Source organism: Cebus imitator, unplaced genomic scaffold (assembly GCF_001604975.1).
Source record: "Cebus imitator isolate Cc_AM_T3 unplaced genomic scaffold, Cebus_imitator-1.0 Scaffold119, whole genome shotgun sequence".
In the NCBI taxonomy this organism is placed as follows: domain Eukaryota; kingdom Metazoa; phylum Chordata; class Mammalia; order Primates; family Cebidae; genus Cebus; species Cebus imitator.
In genome coordinates, this window is record NW_016107434.1 from 3,963,233 (window position 1) to 3,982,968 (window position 19,736).

The following is a 19,736-nucleotide window of genomic DNA, read 5'->3' on the forward strand; positions in this document are numbered from 1 at the left end:
TTTTTTTTTTTTGGAGACAGGCTCTCACTCTGTTGCCCAGGGTAGAGTAAAATGGCATAATTATGGCTCACTGCAGCCTTGAACTCCTAGGCTGAAGCAGTTCTCCAGCCTCAGCCTCCCAAGTAGCTTGGACTATAGGTACACACCACTATACCCAGCTAAGTTTTGTAAAGATGGCGTCTCACTTTGTTCTTCAGGCTGATCTCAGACTCCTGGCTTTTTGGGAACCCTCCCATCTTTTGAGTAATATGAAGAACACACCATTGCTCTTGTCCTAGGTATAACTGGGCCATTGCCTCCTGTGGTCTGGTTCAACTTGCTTTCTCAGTTTTTAAGGGTCTGTAGACGCCACTTGCCCCATGTTTAATTTCAGTATGCGGCCAAACATCTTCCTGGGAGTCGCGGAGGGCTCAGCCCAGCACAAGAAGTGGTACTTCGAGTTGATTATCGACCAGGTGGACCCCTTCCTAACAGCAGAGCCCACACATCTGCGGGTGGGCTGGGCGTCTTCCTCAGGCTATGCCCCATACCCAGGAGGTGGAGAAGGATGGGGAGGCAATGGTGTTGGCGATGACCTGTACTCCTATGGCTTTGATGGACTTCACCTTTGGTCGGGTGAGTACCTTGCTAAAGCTTTGGCTCATAATCTCACTTACGGAGGCTTGAATTATTCAAGCTGAAATTGCCACTTTCAGTTGAAATAATACAGACTCAAGAGTCTCAACTAATTAAACGATTAGGTGGAAAACAGTATCAGGTTGAAATAAGACTCACTTATACCATTACTCTGACATTTCCTAGCTATGTGATCTAGTGCAGATCACCTCTCAAGCTCATTGTATCTGCATGAGCCTTACTGTGTGGAATCGTTAGGATTACATGAGCAGAGACCCAGCTTTTATTCACTGGGCAGTGAGTTATGTACTTACTGTTCATTTTTCTCTTATTTTATCCTCACAGTAACCCCTTAAGGTAGAAAATATTGACCTCCTATGACAAATGTGTAAACAGAAGCATAAACATGGTTCAGTAATTTATTCAAAGTCATACTGGGAAGGATCCAGATTTGACTGCAAGTCCATGATTTTGTCAACACAGCCTGCTGCTTCATAATACAGTTTATAAAATATCTGCGTCCATACCTAACACACAGTAGGTGCTAAACTCTTTAAAAGAATTCAGGTCTTCCTCTTTTTTTAGATAAATAAATGATGCTTTTCATCCATGGCCTGTGCCTGTTGAGGAAGATCTTGGCTTCTGCTTGGGTGAAAAAATGCAAGACTCTTAGGCTTTCATCAAAAAGAAGAGCCCTGCCTCTCCCGTCTGTTGTCCAAAGCGTGTATTTTCCGTATCTTTTGCAAAACTGCAATTGGAGACATCATGTCCCTTATAAAAATCCCTTACATAAGCGTGCCTGTTACATAAGTAACCATGACACACACTCTTCCTCAAATCCGGTACACAGGAAAAGTTTCTCTCTACAAACCTGTATATTTTCTTCTGTAACTGGTAACTATATAACCTATCACATTTTCTTCCTTCCGTTAGCTTTCTAGTTACAACCTAATTGCCTGATGTTGATAAGATTAAGTCAGCTCAGGTCCCAATGACATATTTCTTTTAATTGGTCTTTATTTTCAGTTGGTCCTTATGGATTTTTTTTTATTGCTGTTATTTTAGGAGCTATGTTACATTCAGTGTCAACATTGTAAAACTTTTAGGAATGCTATAAACATTTATTTGTATATTTACTGATCCTGGATCCTTTTCCAAGGGGAAAGAATGAAAAAGTCTCTGTTCATCTTCTTTGTGTCCCAGAGGACAGTGTGGTCCTGAAATAAGTGGATTCAAATGGCAGGATAATGGGGCCATGTAAAGGGAAAGTCTTACCTTGTGCTGTCACCCTCCCAAGTTAGCCTTCCCTAATTCTTCATGGAAGTGGAGCTTCCCTTGGTTCTCATACCCTTACCATGGAGCCACTGAGTCTGTTGCAATAAAGTAGTGACCTTATGCTTAGGTTAGCATCAGATATCATAAGGCTCTCAGGAAACTGTCTCTGAAGAAATGATCTGAGAAGAAACAATCCTTATGTTCATGGATGTTTGGAGCTCCTGAGTGTGGAAGGATTAAGTGTGTGGGAGAATTAACAAGATTGACTTGTAAAAATTGTTTGACACTCCTACTGACTGCTGCCTATCTCCCGCCAACTCGCACCAAAGCCCAAGAATGTTATCTGGAGCCCGGCTACACCTGAAGAGGGCTCTGCGAGGGACTGGCTAAGAAAGTATGAAGCATACCTAGGCCCTGGGGTGAAGCAAATTGGACTTTTGTTTCAAAGAGAAACTAATCATTCTCAAAGGAAACCATTTATTTAGCTTTTTTCAGACTTAACAGCACTGCACGGGACACTTACTGTACTGCCGTATCCTTCTGTAGAATTTTGAGGAATGAATACATCCGTGAGTCAGAAGGCATGCAACCCTCTCGTGGTGCATCCATAAAGCGCTGCTCTCTGTGCATTTCAGGACCTGAACATCCTGTGTAATTGTGTATCCTCCCAGGAGTATACAGTGCTCACCCTCTCCCTCATCTGTCCTGTCTCCTCTGAAGGCAAGGAAGCTGGGTGCTCCAAGCTCATGCTGAAAATCACTAGCAATAGCTCCTATGATTGGAGAAGTGGGAAGAAGGCTGGTGAATCAGCTTCTCAAAAACGGATTGTGACTCTCTGAAAGGCCTGCTCTTGATGGTATATTGCCATATAGGTGCACTCAAGGGATTTCATCCCTCAGTCTCCAGCATCTGATGAGACATGGAGAAACCAGTGTGTACAGTTTTTTATCTTTCATTCTCACTAAAACCCACAGCTTTCGTGGATTTGGGCATCATTCTGACTTCTCCAGCCAGCACACAGGGAACATATATCTTGCAGAAGGCATTGCAGTGTGTCAGGGCATGCTTCAGCTGAAGAAATAAAGTTTCTGTTAATGACTCCCACCAGGACAGCCATGAATTTCAGACTATCTGATGAAAAGGTAATTGTCTGATGAAGAAATGAAATGGAAATAACACTCCAACTTACTACAGGAGAGAATGGTTGGTAGATAGGGGGATATATTAGAAGGTGGTTATGATAAATTATTCTCCTTTATTTGAGATTTAAATGCCAACGTCATTACCTTTAAAGTTATTCATGTGCGTAAATTAAGCCACTGCCTTGAACTGGTCTTTACATACTTATTAAAGTACAATAGATTTTGCAGTAGTTGGAAACGATTACAGTGCCTCTCTTTGTTAATGGAAAGTCAAGAATAAATAGCATAGCTTTGGAGTCATGCCTAGGTTTGAATCCTAGCTCTGGCACTTAATGGTTTTTTTTTTTTTGTTATTATTGTTGTTGACATTGGACAAATTACTTAGCCTCTCAGAGACTCAGTTTTCCTCTGATAAAATAAGGATAAGATTCTAATGAAATTTAAATAAGGCAAAAAATATGAAGTCCCTGACACACATTAGATACACAGTAAATATGAGTTACCTTCCCTAATCATCTATGAATTCCACTGTAGTTTCAAACACCAAATCCAGAGTCTTTGGTACTTCACTCAAGACCATGGGAATAGCCCAGTTATAGCTATGCCAGTGATATCTAAGGGAATAAAGAACCCCACTTTCATGCTGAATGAGAAATTCTCAAAGTGACATCCTGAAAGTATGAATGAGCTTTCTCTTTGTAGGGAAGAAGACAGCCTTAACAGGTCTTTTTAGCCATGGCAGCCTGGCAGGTCACTTTCCAGCATCAGCTGTGGGAACATCTCCCTCTTCAACTCTGCCTAACTCTCCTTACAGAGTCCAGGGTCAGCTCAGACACTGTGATCCGCCTTTTGGAGAAATGGCTCTTTTTTTGTGACGGCATCACTTTCCCCCTCTGGATGGAGCCTCAATGGGGCTTTCAGGATAGCAGTTGGAAGTGAATTCAGCTCAGGGCAGCCTACAGTATGTTACTGTCTAGGGGAAGTTTCATAGGTGGAAATCATATCTTTCTTTCCCTTTTAACCACTTTTTCCTCCTCAGAATTGAAATAAGCAAAAGAATTCACCATCCCGAGAGACGAGTGGTACAGAAGCGAATGAATGGAATAAAATTGTGTTTCCTGATTGACTAAGATACTGACTCATCAAGATAATGTATCTCTGCAGTCAGATTAGCACAAGGGGACTTCACTTGTGTCGCAGCTAAGATGAGTTCCAGGATATTTGTTTGTTTATAAAAACACAACCCACTGTGACTCAGACCTTTCTAGCCTCAGTGTTATGTGGACAAAGATCCGAGGAGTAGCTGAAGAAGAGCAGCACTTTTCTGTCTTTGGATCCCCTCTCATTCTAAATGCCTAAATATTTGTACTTGTATTATAATTGCAAACTCTGCAGCGCCTGGACCTGTGCAAGTGCAGAGCGTCACTGTTTCCAGTTGCCTCATTATTCGTTAGAAGGGACTAAATTCCATAGGAATACATCCTGAGGTTAATTGAAGATGTGCAGCATATGATTAAGTGGCCTTTTAAAAAATCTAGTTACCGGATTTGGAATGGCCTTTCCGAGCTTCCTGAGCCCTTCAGGTGGGCCTGAGCCTCCAAACCAGGGGACAGTTTTTCTTCTTCAGACTGGCAGAGATAAGAACCACTGGCCCCTCTCTGTGGATGGTTTCTAGAATTACTCAGAGTTCCTCAAATCATAAAAAGCACTTGAGGCTGCTCTCAGCAAAGCTCTCTGAAACAAGTTTGATTTTTCATTCTATAGTGTTGCATTTCTGCTGGTTGCTCTAAAAGGGTCAAATACATTAAACATTTTAAAATGTGCATATTTTTCAATACTACCTGTCAATAAAGAGAGTAGATTTTAAATCACTTTTGGATTCAGCCCTCAATGTTATGATTTCCCATATAGTTAATGTTTTTAATATTGCAAAAGGTGTAATGTTCTTACAGTGTCCTGGTAATTTTTTCTGCTGTTAGCCTAATAATTAAGGTTCCTGGAGTTGAAAAAAACCAAAAACGGTAGCAATTGATATGGGTTACAGCGTGTGAGGCACTCTGCTATTGTTCCGTATAGATTCATTGATTTAAAACTCACAGCAGTCTTAAGAGGTCAGCATTATTCCAGTTTGACAGATTAGGTAACTTGAGTCCACAAAGGTAAGTTACTTGCCCAAGGTCACACAGTGACAGAGCCAGAACTAGAGCCCAGGCAGTCTGGTTCCAGAAACCCATTAGCCACTACAATAAACTGCCTCTTAGGTGGTACACAGGACATCGTTTATTTATTTCATTAAAGTCAAAAGGATAATAATGGTCCCTTACAAATAACTCTCTTTATAGCATCCCTGTGGGCACTGCTGTGCTCATTTCACAGATGGGGAAGTTGAGCTTCTAGTAAAATCATGGGTCCAGGTTCATGCAGCAGGTAAGGAGCTGGGATTTGAACCGAGTCCTCTGTGATTCCAAGGCCCCTCTGACCTCCCTGTGCTATCTCATTGCAGCTCAGTTGAAAGGATTTGCATCTTGTTTAAATGTGGGATACAAAACCCTTCCTAAATGATTAGGAAGCCTTGAAAGGCTTCACAGGGGTGGAGATTTATAAAATACGGTATGCAAAAGCAATCCCACAATTCCATCATTTTCCAGTTTCAAACTCTTCATACCACTCGCATTTAAAATGAGCATACTTCATGAGATGACCTTTTACAACAGGAATATTATATGAAATGGGCTCTCTTATCCAAATAGTCTTCCCATTACCTTGCTCTAAGCACTTCCTAAGTATATACTTCATATCCAGTAATTATCAACAGCTACCATTTCATTTCTAGATAATATTAGTCTCAACTCTGTTCTCCACTGTACAAGCTTTAAAAATATGCCCCCCCAGCCAGGCACAGTGGCTCACACCTATAATCCCAGGACTTTGGGAGGCCAAGGCGGGCAGATCACAAGGTAAGGAGATCGAGACCATCCTGGCCAACATGGTGAAATCCTGTCTCTACTTAAACATAAAACATTAGCTGGGGGTTGTGGTGTGTGCCTGCAGTCCTACTTGGGAGACAGAGATGGGAATCGCTTGAACCCGGGAGGCGGAGGTGGCAGTGAGCCAAGATTGCACCACTGTACTCCAATCTGGCAACAGAGTAAGACTCCATCTCAAAGAAGAAGAAAAAAGGCCTAGCCTATGATTTCAATTTACTTACAACTTTTCTTAGCAAGTGTTCCAAAGAAATGTCTACTTGGAGCCCAGTCTCTTAGAGAAAAGGTGGGAAAAGACAGTGTCTTTCACCACAAAAGCATATTGCCGCTCCTGGTGGTTATTTTCAATGGTAATGAACAAGCCAAACAGGAGAAATTCTCCCAGCCATATTTCCTCTGGAGGGCATTGGCAGCTACGGCTAAATAAAGTTCAGAGCTCAGCTTCTATTTGGTATCAAAGCCCTGCTGCAGATGAAGAGCATCCCCCATGAAAGCTGCTCTTTGTCTTTAGTGGCCGAGACTCAGGCCAGTATAGAAACCAACAGGGAACCCTGAGAGGACGGGAGAGAGGACACTAGAGTCACGATTCAACAGTGGCAGTTTTGCCCCAGTTTGTATAATTCTTAGAACGTTAAAGAACTTTGGAATTTGTATTTTTATCCAGCAAGGATCTGAATACTTTTAAAGACAATTTTCTGATGTAGCATTTATTTCCTGGTGTTCCTCAATTCACAAATATCTGTTAGAATTTGTTCAAGTAGGCCAGGTGGCTCAAACCTGTAATCCCAGCACTTTGGGAAGCCGAGATGGGAGGGTCACTTGAGGCCAGGAGTTCAAGACCAGCCTGGCCAACATGGTGAAATCCCATCTCTACTAAAAATAGAAAAATTATCTGGGCAGTGGCGTGGGCCTGTAGTCTTAGGGGGCTGTGGTGAAAGGATCACTTGAACCCAGAAGGCAGAGGATGCAGTGAGCCAAGATCATGCCATTGTACTCCAGCCTGGGTGAGAGAGTAAAACTCTGTCAAAAAAAAAAAACTTTTGTTCAAATAACTACAGTGAGATTTTCCAGAGGTTAAACTAATGCAAAAAATAGTTTATGCAGGAAAGATTGTTTTTTATAATTTTTATAATTATTAATATTTACTTTTAGATTGTTTTTAATAAATTATAAAATAAATCTTAAAAGTGAGACAATTACTGTAAGCTTTGCTGAATTTTAATATCATAGATATTTTTTCAAAACAGGCTTACACAGGAGGAAGAAAAGATCCTGGGACCTGGTTATCTAAACTCCGTAAAATGAGCTACGAGTCCTCAGTGTCCTCAAATGGACAGATTTAAAAGATCTCAAACTTACACATTCTTCAACTTTGGCTCAGTTTTGTTTGTTTTTAAATAATTTTACCTAGAAGCACCATAAGGAGAAGCTTATTCCTCTTTCTCAGTGGTAAAGCAAGCTATTAAAGTGATTAAAAAAGAGTCTAAGGCCACCTCAGACTATTTGCCAGTACGCGTTGAATACATTACATGCAGCGGCACTCTTGCTGTGCAGGTGGTCCTAGCCTGATGCTCCTGTCCAGCTTTATTGCCCCACTGTGTCTCCCTCATCCGGCTCTCATTAACCTTCACCTTCCAGCCTTACAAAGCTCCAGCCACTCTTCAGCTATGTTAGACTCCTCTTGCTTCTTCCTTTCTCATTTATCTAGTGAGCCTTTTATTCTCCAAGTCTCAACGTGTTCTATGCTCCCAGATTTACAGCATCTTCCTTTCCCTCTAGAAGGCAACATATCCACACCTTCATTCCACTATTTATCATGTTATATTATTTTGTATTTAAATGTCCATTTCCCACCTGACTACGGGCTTCTTAAGAGCACAAATGGGGTCTTCTGTCTGATCCGCAGCCCAAGGTATAGTATCTGGTGCAGACAGGAGCCTCATTACTGCTTGTGGAAGAGTGGGAGGGAATGCAATACGGCTTTGTCAATTACCCAAAATAATTAGAGGGAGCTAACTAATCTCTTTTATTAATTAAAAAGAGCACAGTGGTTTCACCATTTAAAAATTGACCGCTTAGTTTAGACCCATTACAGGTTCGGTATCCCTTATTTGAAATTCTTGGGAACAAAAGTGTTTTAGGTTTTAGACTTTTTGGGTTTGGGAATATTTGCATATATATAATATGTTACCTTGGGAATGGGACTCAACTCTAAACATAAAATTCCTTTATGTTTCATAAATACCTTACATACGTGGCCTAAAGGTAATTTTATACAAAATGTTGAATAATTTTGTGCATGAAACAAAACGTTGATTTTTTTTTAACTGTGACCCATCACATGAGGTTGAGTATGAAGTTTTTCACTTGTGGCATCATGTCAGTGCTCAAAATGTTTCAGATGCTCTAGAGAACATTTCAGATTTTGGATTTTTAGGTTAGGGATGCTCAACCTGAACTAGACTAACAGTAACCACTGAAAACATTAAATAGATCTAAACTGAGATTATAAATATGACATAGCAAAGATACATGTACAAAATTTATAAATAACTTAGGTGGGGATTTTTTGAAATTACCTTTTCACAGCATATTATACAGCCATTAAAATTAAGTTTCTAATGAATATTGTATGACACAACAAAACATTTGTGATGTGATTAGTAGAACAAGCTACAAAAGCCTATTCAAACCTACCCCAGTTTGAATAAAAAGTACGTATGCGTATAACTCCTTAAAAATGCAGTGTGTGTGTGTACATATATATTTGGAAGCATTTTTATGGAGTTATATTTTTTCTTTTTATATTCATTTATTTGAGACAGGGTCTCATTCTGTCGCCCAGGCTGGAGTACGGTGGCATGATCTCAGCTCACCTCAGCCTCCATCTTTTGGGTTCAAGTGCTCTTTCCACCTCAGCCCCCTAAGTAGCTGGGAGTTACAGGTACATGCCACCTTGCCCAGCTAATTTTTGTATTTTTAGTAGAGAGACTTTCACTATGTTAGCTAGGCTGAATTCCTGAGCTCAAGCAATCCATCTACCTTGGCCTTCCAAAGTGCTGGGATTATAGGCATGAGCCACCACACCTGGCCTTTTTATATACTTTCCTGTTTAAATTGTGACTATTTATAATGAATACATATGACTTGTGTAATTAAGAAACAAGGTGTCTTTTTATCTTTTGCCAGAAACCCTATTTTAATACCTAACTTCTTCCCTTTTGTTGCTCTCTTTCTAATAGAAATGTAAACCCTATAGGGGTGGTTATAATTATTAATACTTCTTTTAGAATTTCCAGAATAAGATAATATGAGATAGGAAAGCATAGAGGTGATTTTCCTTGCTACTTTAAGTCAGGAAATGATAAATCGTCTTATGAAAGAGATATGAAGAAAAGTTTTTTAAACATCAATGCATAGTATAGCTGGCAATGTGTTTTCCTGCTTATCTGAAATAATAAAGTTCTTTCAAACAAATAGGCAAACTATACAGCATAGTTTTTTGGGGGGGCTGGTGGTGGTGGTTTTGAGACAGAGTTTGCTTTTGTTGCCCAGACTGGAGTGCAGTGACACAATCTCAGCTTACTGGCACAACCTCTGCTTCCAGGGTTCAAACAGTCCTTTTGCCTCAGCCTCCCAAGTAGCTGGGATTACAGGCATGCACCACCACGCCTGGCTAATTTTGTACTTGTAGCAGAGACAGGGTTTCTCTATGTTGGTCAGGTTGGTTTCGTACTGCCGACCTCAGGTCATCTGCCCGCCATGGCCTTCCAAAGTGCTGGGATTACAGGCATGAGCCACTGTGCCCAGCCTGTGTAGCATAGTTTAATGGCTAGATGGCCTTGCCATTCTTCTCTTTGATGGCTTCTCTATCCAACACTAGAACAGCCTAATCTTTTTGAGGAAATAGAAGACAGGAAGGTCTTTGGGCACTTATAACTGAACAGACACACAGCAGCTACCTCGGAATGGCTACACCAGCAAAAGCAGCCTGTTCATTACTTCAGACACCAGACCACAGTCTGAACGCACATTCAGCAAGTTTTTGTTATTTCTCATTCTTAGCAGCTTGAGCATTTCCCCTGAGGCCCATCTGAAATCAGGCCTGGTGTCTGCCCACTTGCCAACTGAGGAATTCATTTCTCATTGCTCATCTCACATGGGGAAAGCAAAGTTGCATTTCAAATGCAGTAGTACCTCCAGATCTCTTGGGTACCCATCACACCTCCCTACCTCTCCCACAGGCCTCTGAGCCTTTCTCAACCTGGCAGGTGCCTCCAGAGTTCCACAGCCGCCCTCTTGTTCTTTCCTCACCAGGCCGGATACCCAGAGCCGTGGCTTCCATCAACCAGCACCTCCTGAGATCAGATGACGTGGTAAGCTGCTGCCTGGACCTCGGGGTGCCCAGCATCTCATTCCGCATCAACGGGCAGCCTGTGCAAGGGATGTTTGAGAACTTCAACATAGACGGGCTCTTCTTCCCTGTGATGAGCTTTTCAGCAGGTGTCAAGTAAGTTATTGCTGTGATTTCATGGAGAGTAGCAGTTACCCACCTCCCCACCACCACTGTGAGCTTCGGAGCCAGCAGTCTCCTTCAGGGCTTCAGCACTGTGCACCAAGTTTCCCAGGACAGTGATAGTGCAAGGGCGACAGCCATCCAAAGTCATTTGCTTCATCTCTACTGGTAGAACCTCCTCCAGGAGTTGTATTATGTACTCAGATAAACAGTAAGATAAAGAGGATGAATCCTGTGTAGAAAATTAATAATTATAAAAGTATTACGTGCTCAGTATAAGAAAAACTTCAAAGACATAAAGAATACAGTAAAAATCACCTGTGATTCCAATGGTTGACTATAATCTCTATTAATACTTTGGCATATTTTTCAAGTCTTTTTTTTCTACAAATATATGTCTATTTTTTAATTGGTATCGCCCTGAATATGAAGTTTATATCTTGATTATCTTTTATTCAACAATAAATAATGAGCCTTTTCCTGAGTCATTGAGTATCCTCAAAATGATTTTATGGCCATATAATATCCCTTTATTTGGCTGTTTTATAATACAGCCATTACTCTGCTGTTATAAGTCTATGTCAATTTCATTTTTATTGTTGTAAATTCTTATGAATATCCTGAAGCATAACTCTTTGTATGTTTCTGTTTTGTTCCTCCTTGAAATTGGTCAAAATGCATGAACCTTTTAAAGTCTACATTTATGATTATGTTGCCAAATTGATTTTGAGAAAGATTCCATGAACAGTTGAGAATTCCCTATCAACAACTTTAGAATCTAAAAATCTCTGAAAACCATAAATGTGTTCATAACTCATTTTGTCGTAAAATCTAACCTGAACTCATTTTGTGCAAAATTCTCATCAGCAGAAATGAGGCTGTTTTCAGTCTTTGATTTATTCTACTACTTGTGAATATTTATATGTTTAACTGCAGACATATTAATGTGTTTGATTCTGATGTACTGCCCCTCATCTGGCTGCAGGTTATGTTTAATATAACATGTTCCTTTTTAAAAAATTCTAAAGAATTCGGAAGTCTGAAGCACATCTCTAGTGATTTCAGATAAAGGATTTGGGCTTGCAGTATTACTTAAAGCAACATATGGGAAGAATGTTCACCTGATTGGACCCTCATTAAATTTTACTGTTATTAGTGGTGGTTAAATATTTGCTGATTTGGAAAAATAGTACCTTAGAGTATTAATTTTTTTATTACCAGTGTGGTTAAACATTTTTTATGTTTAATTTTATGTACTTTTGTCAACACAATATTTTTGCTAACTTGGTGTTCTCAGCCTTTCTGATATTTATTTTTTGCTAGGTATCTTACATATTTGTGTATATTGACTTTAGGTATGTAATTTATTTACTTATTTACATATAATAATTTTGTATTTAAGGCTGTTAAACTATTTTTATTGACTTCAAATATTTATCCCAGTTTCTGATTTATCCTTTAACACTTGAGTTTTTCCTAATGTGTTTTGTTTTTCTGTTTCACAAAAGGAATGTAAGTCAAAGAAAATACCAGAAACCCATAAGAGTACCACCCAGAGAGAATCATATTAGCTTTTTACATACACAGTTAAATATTGTTCATTGAGTTGGGCTCATGCTATGCATGCTGCTTTCCTATTTAATGTTGCTAACTATTTCTCTGCCTCTTTCCTTGTACCAGTTGGATGCTATTTTTAATGATTTTAACCACGTTATACATTTTAATGTCTGTAAGGCAAAGCCCCGTAATAACCCCTCCCTGAACTTTTCTCAGCCATTCTTCATCCCTGTATTTTAAAGACATCGCAATCCGTTGAGCAAAAGACTGGAGTCAACATAGAATCATGCTAGTGTCCATGGAAGCCCATGGAAAGGGTCATGACAGGAGGAGAGTTGTGGGAAGCAGGGGCTGAGATCTGGTATCACAAAGAAACTGTTTCAGGGATCCAGATCCAAGTGATAGGATTTTCAGGGAGAAATCACTCTTTTAGGCCTCAGCACCTCATGTGTACTGGTAAACCAAGATGTGTTCATATGTTTCCAAAGGAGGATTTTGGTTCTGTTTCAATTATGTAAACTGTTTAGAAGTAAAGAATTGTCCTTTGTGAATGGTACTCAACCTTTGGAATTTGGGACAGATGTGTATATATACACAAGCATATATACAAACATACTCATATAAATGGATATAACCCCAATACCAATATATAATTTTAATATATATTGTTATTATTTGAGGTTCTTGTAACAAATGGAGAACCAGTAGAGTAAAGCTTTACTGAGGTTGAAAATCTTCTCATCACAGATTCAAGCCAGAGAATCTCACACTATTTGCAGACACTGTATCCTAAGAGTTGAAAGTTGTTCTGTGCTGAGGATATTTCATCCCATTTCTTTCTTTTTCAATATGTGAGGAAACCACATATTGTTCTCCTCACTGATATCCCTAAGGAGCATATGGGAAAACAGGAAGTGTTGTTGACAAGAGAGGCACTGTAAGTGTAGAAAAAGCTGATTGGAGCAAAGGCCTTCCGGAGGAGGGAAAGAACCTTCTAGCCCTATTTTCCATCTTCCTCACTCCATTCCTTAGGAATAAAGAGAATGAGTAGAGAATGAGTAGAAATCTAAATACAACACAACAGTGTTAGGGTCATCCTCCCTTTGACTCAGGGCCTTCCCTGAAGAAACAAGGTGACTCTGAGCTGTCAGTTCCCAGGACTGCATTTACCTGTGTAGTTGGGGGCCTTGGTCACCTACCATTAATATTCCTCCCATTTTTACTCATTTTGCTCATGTCCCATTCATTGTTTTTTTACTTATTTTCAAAGGGAGTATACCTATTTCACAAGCATGTCATCTGAAAAAAACTACTTAGGTGAATTTAGATCTGTGGAGAAGGGATCTTCTCCAGTCTGCTGGCTAACGGACTTTTCCATGTTTTTTGTTTAGAGAACAGTACTTCTGCTCTCAAATGTTGCATAATGATTCTTAATCATTCATTCATCCTTCCCATCTCCCTCAGAATGACATAAGCATTCTTGTGTCTGTGATTTTTTAGGGGGTAGTGCAGGGATTTTTTTTTTTGGAATCCTCTCTTGACAAGAGCTGCAGTTAGCAGGTGAAAAAGTAATTGTCTGAAAGGTATTCACATGTAGAAGACATTTCTATCATCTGGTGTCTAGGTCAGCAGATCATGCAGCCTCCTGAGTGCACAGATGAAAGAGAAGCAAAGTTGCAAGAGAAGAAAAATGAGATGACTAATCATTTAGGAGGCACAACTGCTCAGGAAATTTAAGAAACTGAAGGGTCCAGATGTGTTGACTTGAAAAATCAACAGCTTAGCTCTGAGAGCTTTTCACTTATAGCAGCTGAACAGGTGGTAGGCTGAAAAGCAGTGCCAGTAGGGTGTGCAGGTGGACTTGAAGTCACTTAAGCTTCCTGTCTCTGAGATAACTATCTGCTCTGATATATTCCTGGCTTTGGGTCTTATAGCATGTTGTGATTTGAAAAGCGGTGGAATCACAGGGCCCTGCATAGTTGGGAAATACATTTTACTGAAATGCATGTAGTACATCACCTGATGACCTTGGTCAGGGTCAGTGCAGGACCTGTACTGGGACTAGCCAGTTGCTCATAAATGAGAATGAACCAATTGGTTACTCTACAACGCAAAGTGTTACTCTTACATCAACTGCTGAAGTATGATTTGGTGCTGAAACCCAGTAGTTCTTCTCTGTACTACTTTAGTTCTGTTGAGCGAAGAGCTACAAAGAGAAACCACAATGTGAATTCCAAGTTAATTAAAGTATCTTATTGAAAATAAATGTGTTTTATAATGAAATTGAAAAGAAATTATTGTTTCATCCAATACTGTAGAACACTTGCCTGGTTTTTATAGCATCTCTCCCAGCAAGATGCAAGGTGTTATGCCCATCTAGAGAGAGATTCTTCTTCTCCCATCATAGAAGTCTTCAGAGTTGTTTCTCATATTTATTTTTAACTTCTGTATGGCTTCAAATTAGATTTCTCTTTCACAGTCCTGTTTCTTCCTGTTTAATGGTCTTTACAAAGATCCTTGTCTTAATTGTTTAAATAAAATTTGTGTACTTATAAGCTATGTTGTTAATAATACCTAATTAGGATGTCCCTGCCAGCCATCACTGAAGAGCAAAGCCACATGAAGAGCAAAAATCTTTTTCAATTAGATTTACCCACAGTGAAGTCAGAGTTAGCATTAGTAATTAGTGACAAAACCCACAAATCAATGTCATAACCTCTTTTCCTTTAATGAATATGCCTCCATAATTTTCTTGTCAGTGTGGTTTGTTTATAGACAGTATTATTAGTGTAGTAGGCCCCCAATGTAACAACCCTATTCATTATAGAAGAGAATTTGGAATGAGGTATTTGTACCTTGTAGCCCACCAAAAAGATAGAATTACTTAGATGCCAAGAAGCTCTTACTAAAAGTTGATCTTATATATGCCCCACAAATGGCATCAGGGCATGAGTTAGGGAGCATTATGCAGAAAGCCATAGTATATAGTGAAATTTTGGTGCTAATTTTTTTTTGCAGAAAATTAATGAGTTAGTCATCATAGTAGAATATATTTTATGGCTATAGTTAAACTCCCATAAATCTATTTAATCATCTTACATAACTCTTTTGCCAGCTTTAATTTATAAAAATAATCATATCCAAAGGTAGCATTTGTGGTTGCTGTTTGTTTTTTGTTGTTATTCTCCAGACTGGGCTGAAATGCAGGTAACCAACAGCTTAGCTATTTCCAGCTTGCTGTGGTCAGTGCTGTGGAAATTATTGCTGAGATAAATATACTTCTGCAGAGAACGTGACGAGCAGTGGCTGGATTGCCCTGAGCTTTCATCAAATATTAGCCAGAAAGAAATATGAATGTGGGAATGTCCATAACTCAGATTGTTCTCCAGTCTTAGCGATACAGGCTAAAGATGCAATTATGAATCGTGACTTAGGAGTTGAATTCAGGTCAGCAGAAGCAGCTAATTCTTTCTCCTCTTAACCACAGCTTGTATCCTTTTCTTCTGTGAAACGTTATCCCTGCTCTCTGGGAAGAATTCAATAGCAGATAACAGTAATGAGATATCTAAAACCAAAGTGATTTTACACATTTGCTAGCAAGCTCTGAATAATAATACGATAGCCCAATGAAAGGAAAGTTAGTTACCCCTTTGAGCACAGCACAACTTTGTTACAATTTTTACCATACTTTTTATTAATGGATCAGTCTTTCAAATCTGCAAATTTGTAATAGGTAGTCCCATCTCCTGCAAATTAACAAGAAAAAATGCACAAATCTCAAAGACGAAGTTGAAAATGTTGGCAGAGGTTTTTCAGTATAATTTGTCCTGTGTTTCCAAAATCAGTCAAGTAAATAAAAATTTCCTCTACCCAGCCCAAAACTTCACTACTCCCAGGCAGCTCTTACTGAAGCTGTTGCTCATCTTTGAGGTGAAAGAATCTAAGGGCACAGTCGCTTACTGTAAACACTTTAGGAAAGAAAAAAATCTTTGAGAACTGATGGAACATCTGAGTTATAGGAAGAACCCCAGAAAATGATACAAGTGCTGTAGTGTAAAGGATTAAATTGATTAATGAATTTGATTTTTAAAATCCATTAATGTAGAGAAAAATCTGAGGATAAAGAGAAACTAATTATAATGAAATCAATTCTTAAATTATCTTTTTTTTATTTTAAATTTAACATTTTGGGAATGCTGGGTGATTCCATGGAACTCAAGGAGCCAGGGAAGAAAACATGTAGAGAAGGGAGATGTACATTCCAATTGGATATTTCTCGTTTGTGAATGAGGCAAAGGATTTAAAAGATAAACAGTAAGTGCCGGGTAACACATTTACTGACAGAAGTGGGCTAGGTAGGTTTGACTTTACTGTTTCTTCTACCCCTGTAACTCTGTGCTCTGGACTTCTGGCCCTGGATCAGTTCTCAGGTAGGTCCTATAGCTTTTATTGCTGCTTTTAGGAACAAGAACGGTCTTGTCAGTAATTGAAAAGTTCCATCTATTTGAATATAAAATGAAAGTTTGTATCCAGTTTACAACTTGAGCCCTCCCCAGCTTGAGCCTGCAGTGTGAAGCAGCTGCCTCCCGCATAGGTCTGCCCCTCCCTGATTGGCCAGCTCCTACTGCAGACCTCTCTAGAGTTGAGCCCAGGGAAAGATGACCAGAGTAGGCAGGTCCAATGGAGTTGGTGCTGTTGTCAAGTGGCATTGGGTCTGTGTAGCAGTTGTACTGTTGCTGTCTCTTTCTTTCTTGGGGCCCTTTTACAGTTTTCTTAGCCTCAGGCTGGGAGCTTCTCACCATAGTTCTTTTGACACAAGTCTTACCACTTCTGTTGTCTGCTCCCTCTGGCTGACCCTAAGCCTCCCTCCAGATTCCCCTTCCCCCATTCCCTAGCCCTGGGTTTCTGATCTCTGCTCAGACATTTGCCTTTCTGGAAAGTCCCTTTTTAAGATGGCAGACAGTAGGCTCATTCATGGAGCCCTTATATAGCCTTGTAGGGAGCACAATCCTTGGTGTCACCCTGAGCGGAAGCACATGTCTTTTCCATGTAGCCCTTTCTCACACTCTCAGCTCTGTCACCAGGAAAATGTGTCCTTCAGCAAACTCTAGGGGACACTTGTCAAGCTTCTACATGGTTTCTTGAAGCCCTCATCACTCGGCTTCTGAAAAGGAAGAATCTTCTCTTTCTCCCTGAAAGTGTTCTCCAAAGGAATTCTTTACTTAATCCGTCTAGAGGTATGTGATAGGCTGTTGCTGATAGAACTGGTTTCACAGTTTTTTTTGTATATCCTGCATAGTTGACTCAGCACTTCACTTTAGAATGTGAAAATATTTAGCATCCTCTGAATTATGGATTTATACATCTAACTTTGGGACCTCAACCAAAACTCTGAGACAGAGGAGAGCCCATTTTCATATACTCAGATAATTAAAGTCAGTTTCAGGTATTTTGTTTCCTTCTTTTGATTGTTCCTTTCAAACCTAAATTTTATCTCCCCAGTTATTACCTTTGATCTCATCAATATGGATCTCATAAGGCGAGTTATGATGGGGACCTTCAATACTGGTGGCAGTTTGTTGGATCCCTTCTCACAGACTCTGGGAAGCTTGTTCACAGGCAGTGAGGGAAGGAGCCACAGGTGGTGGGTGTGCCTGGGACCATTGTCTGTTCAGTCCGCCTGCTGAGGGCACAGGGACTGTCATCTGCAGGACTTCTGAAGCAATCCAGGACCTTTTCTTCTACCCACTGAAGCACAGCACAATCATGTTTGAAAACCAAAGCTTCAGTATGCAGTAAACACTGATTTCTGCCTGTGTTAATTTTTTAATTTATAGTTTGTGTGGCCATTAGAGGAAATAAGATTCAGATTTATAACCAAATGATCACTCTCCTTTTAATAACTAAATATAAAAACTAAGCATTGCTCTCATTAAATGCTACCTAAAACTCTTCCTTTCTTGATTTGTTATCTTATCTAGCAGATTTTAAAACCTAAGAGGAATTTTGAAACTCAACAATTAGCAAGAGAGCTCATGAATAATTAAATTCCTCTAGAAATCCTCATAAGAGACCATTTACTTGTTCTTGGAATCCATATGCTAGTGAGTAATGGAATATACTTGCTGTACAAGCAAATAGGCATTCAGCTACTCACAGGAAAAGATGCTCAATGAGAAGAGAGAGGCAGAAAATTTCCCACACTAATTCCTAGCCCAGAAAGATCCAATTTTATCCCATGGTTTCCATATGTCAGTAACGCAATCTGTTATGTTGCAGTTGAATTGGGAAGTTCTCAACAAATAATTTTAAGATTTAGTCATTATTTCCTGAGGTTCACTAAACTAGTAATACTGCAGACTAATGACTCAATTTTGTTTTAATTTCTTTGTTCAAATTCTTAATACACATAGATTGTGCCCTATTACATAACACTTAATGTGGGAACATTCATTCTCAAGGGACGATTGTGGTTCTAACTCTATATAATTATTATTGAGTGCCTTAAAATGGGAAACTGGGAGGTTTTGTATAATTTCTATAATTAATTTTAAAACAGCATTTTATAACATGCTTTTCAGATAAAGTGTTCGTATTGGAAAGGAAAAAAACCTTAGCATCTCTTAGAGAGGCTTTTATTTTCCAGCTTCATAATTAGGATAGTTCCATCACAGTTATGTGCCAACACAGAGAATGCCTTGCAAGGCTGCCCTCCCAGGACGTTCCAATTAAAGGAGGCGAGGCCCAGTAGAAAGTATCCTGTTGTGAAAGTTTTGCCAGATCATAACTTTTCTCCATTTACCTCATCCCCCTCCACACATAGACCCAGTTCATGAACAATTCTGAACAAGCCTAATTCCAAAACAAAACTGGGTGTAGCTACTTGGATCACCTTAGTTCAACCCACCATTATCTTCCTGTGACTATTTCAAGAGCCTCCCTCCCCATGGATCCACAGATCTGTCTGCATAGGGCAGGCAGAGAATCTTTTATTTCCCTACACTAAAACCAGTCAGCAGCTTTCCACTTGGAATAAATCCTATCTCCTTACCAGGGCTCACAGACCCTGCCTGATAGAGCCCTACTGCTCGGGCTCATGGCATTCTCACCCATGCCACCCTCCTTCCTGTTATCTCATCCACCCAAGGTCTTCTCCACCTCAGAACTTTGCACTTGTTCCTCTGCCTGAAATGCTCTTCCTCCAGATCTTGAGGAACGCTCTTCCTCTGAGGGTTCCTCCTTATCCCTCAGAGTTAACTCACATGTCAGAGAGGCCTGCCTTGACACTGTCTCCAGCAGCCAACCCCTTAGCTGAGTTATTTCACATCTCCTGTTTTAAAACCCCATCATATGTCTCCCAATCAGTAATAATGCCTATTTGTCTGCTAAAATACCTGCTCTGTGACGCTAGGGGTGCCATATACCTTGCTCATTGCTGAATCCCTAGTACAAACACAAGTGCTAATTGTATGGGCTCAGTAAAGATTTGTTAAATGGAGAGGAGGAGGGGAATGAATGTTGTACGTAAACACTGTGTATGTATTGACTTTTTTCCAATGTTCAATTACTGTTGAACCTACCAAGCTACATCTCTTGCCATGTTTTAATTATGTAAAACCGGTGTATTTCCTCGTCACTTTAATGTGA

At 39.8% G+C, this 19,736-nt stretch overlaps 1 protein-coding gene and 1 long non-coding RNA gene across 8 annotated transcripts in view; both read left to right on the forward strand.

Moving 5' to 3' along the window:
* Window positions 1-19,736, forward strand: part of RYR3 (ryanodine receptor 3) — a 556,286-nt gene that overhangs the window by 288,934 nt on the left and 247,616 nt on the right. For all 7 annotated transcript variants that reach the window (XM_037742376.1, XM_037742379.1, XM_037742378.1 and 4 more), the window contains 2 exons: window positions 374-615; window positions 10,334-10,526. In XM_037742376.1, coding sequence (XP_037598304.1) covers window positions 374-615; window positions 10,334-10,526 — 435 coding nt within the window. The remainder of the gene's footprint in view (window positions 1-373; window positions 616-10,333; window positions 10,527-19,736) is intronic.
* LOC119472818 lies at window positions 6,499-7,488 on the forward strand. Its single transcript, XR_005201996.1, has 2 exons — window positions 6,499-6,615; window positions 7,264-7,488. It is a non-coding gene; the product is annotated as an uncharacterized LOC119472818 (long non-coding RNA).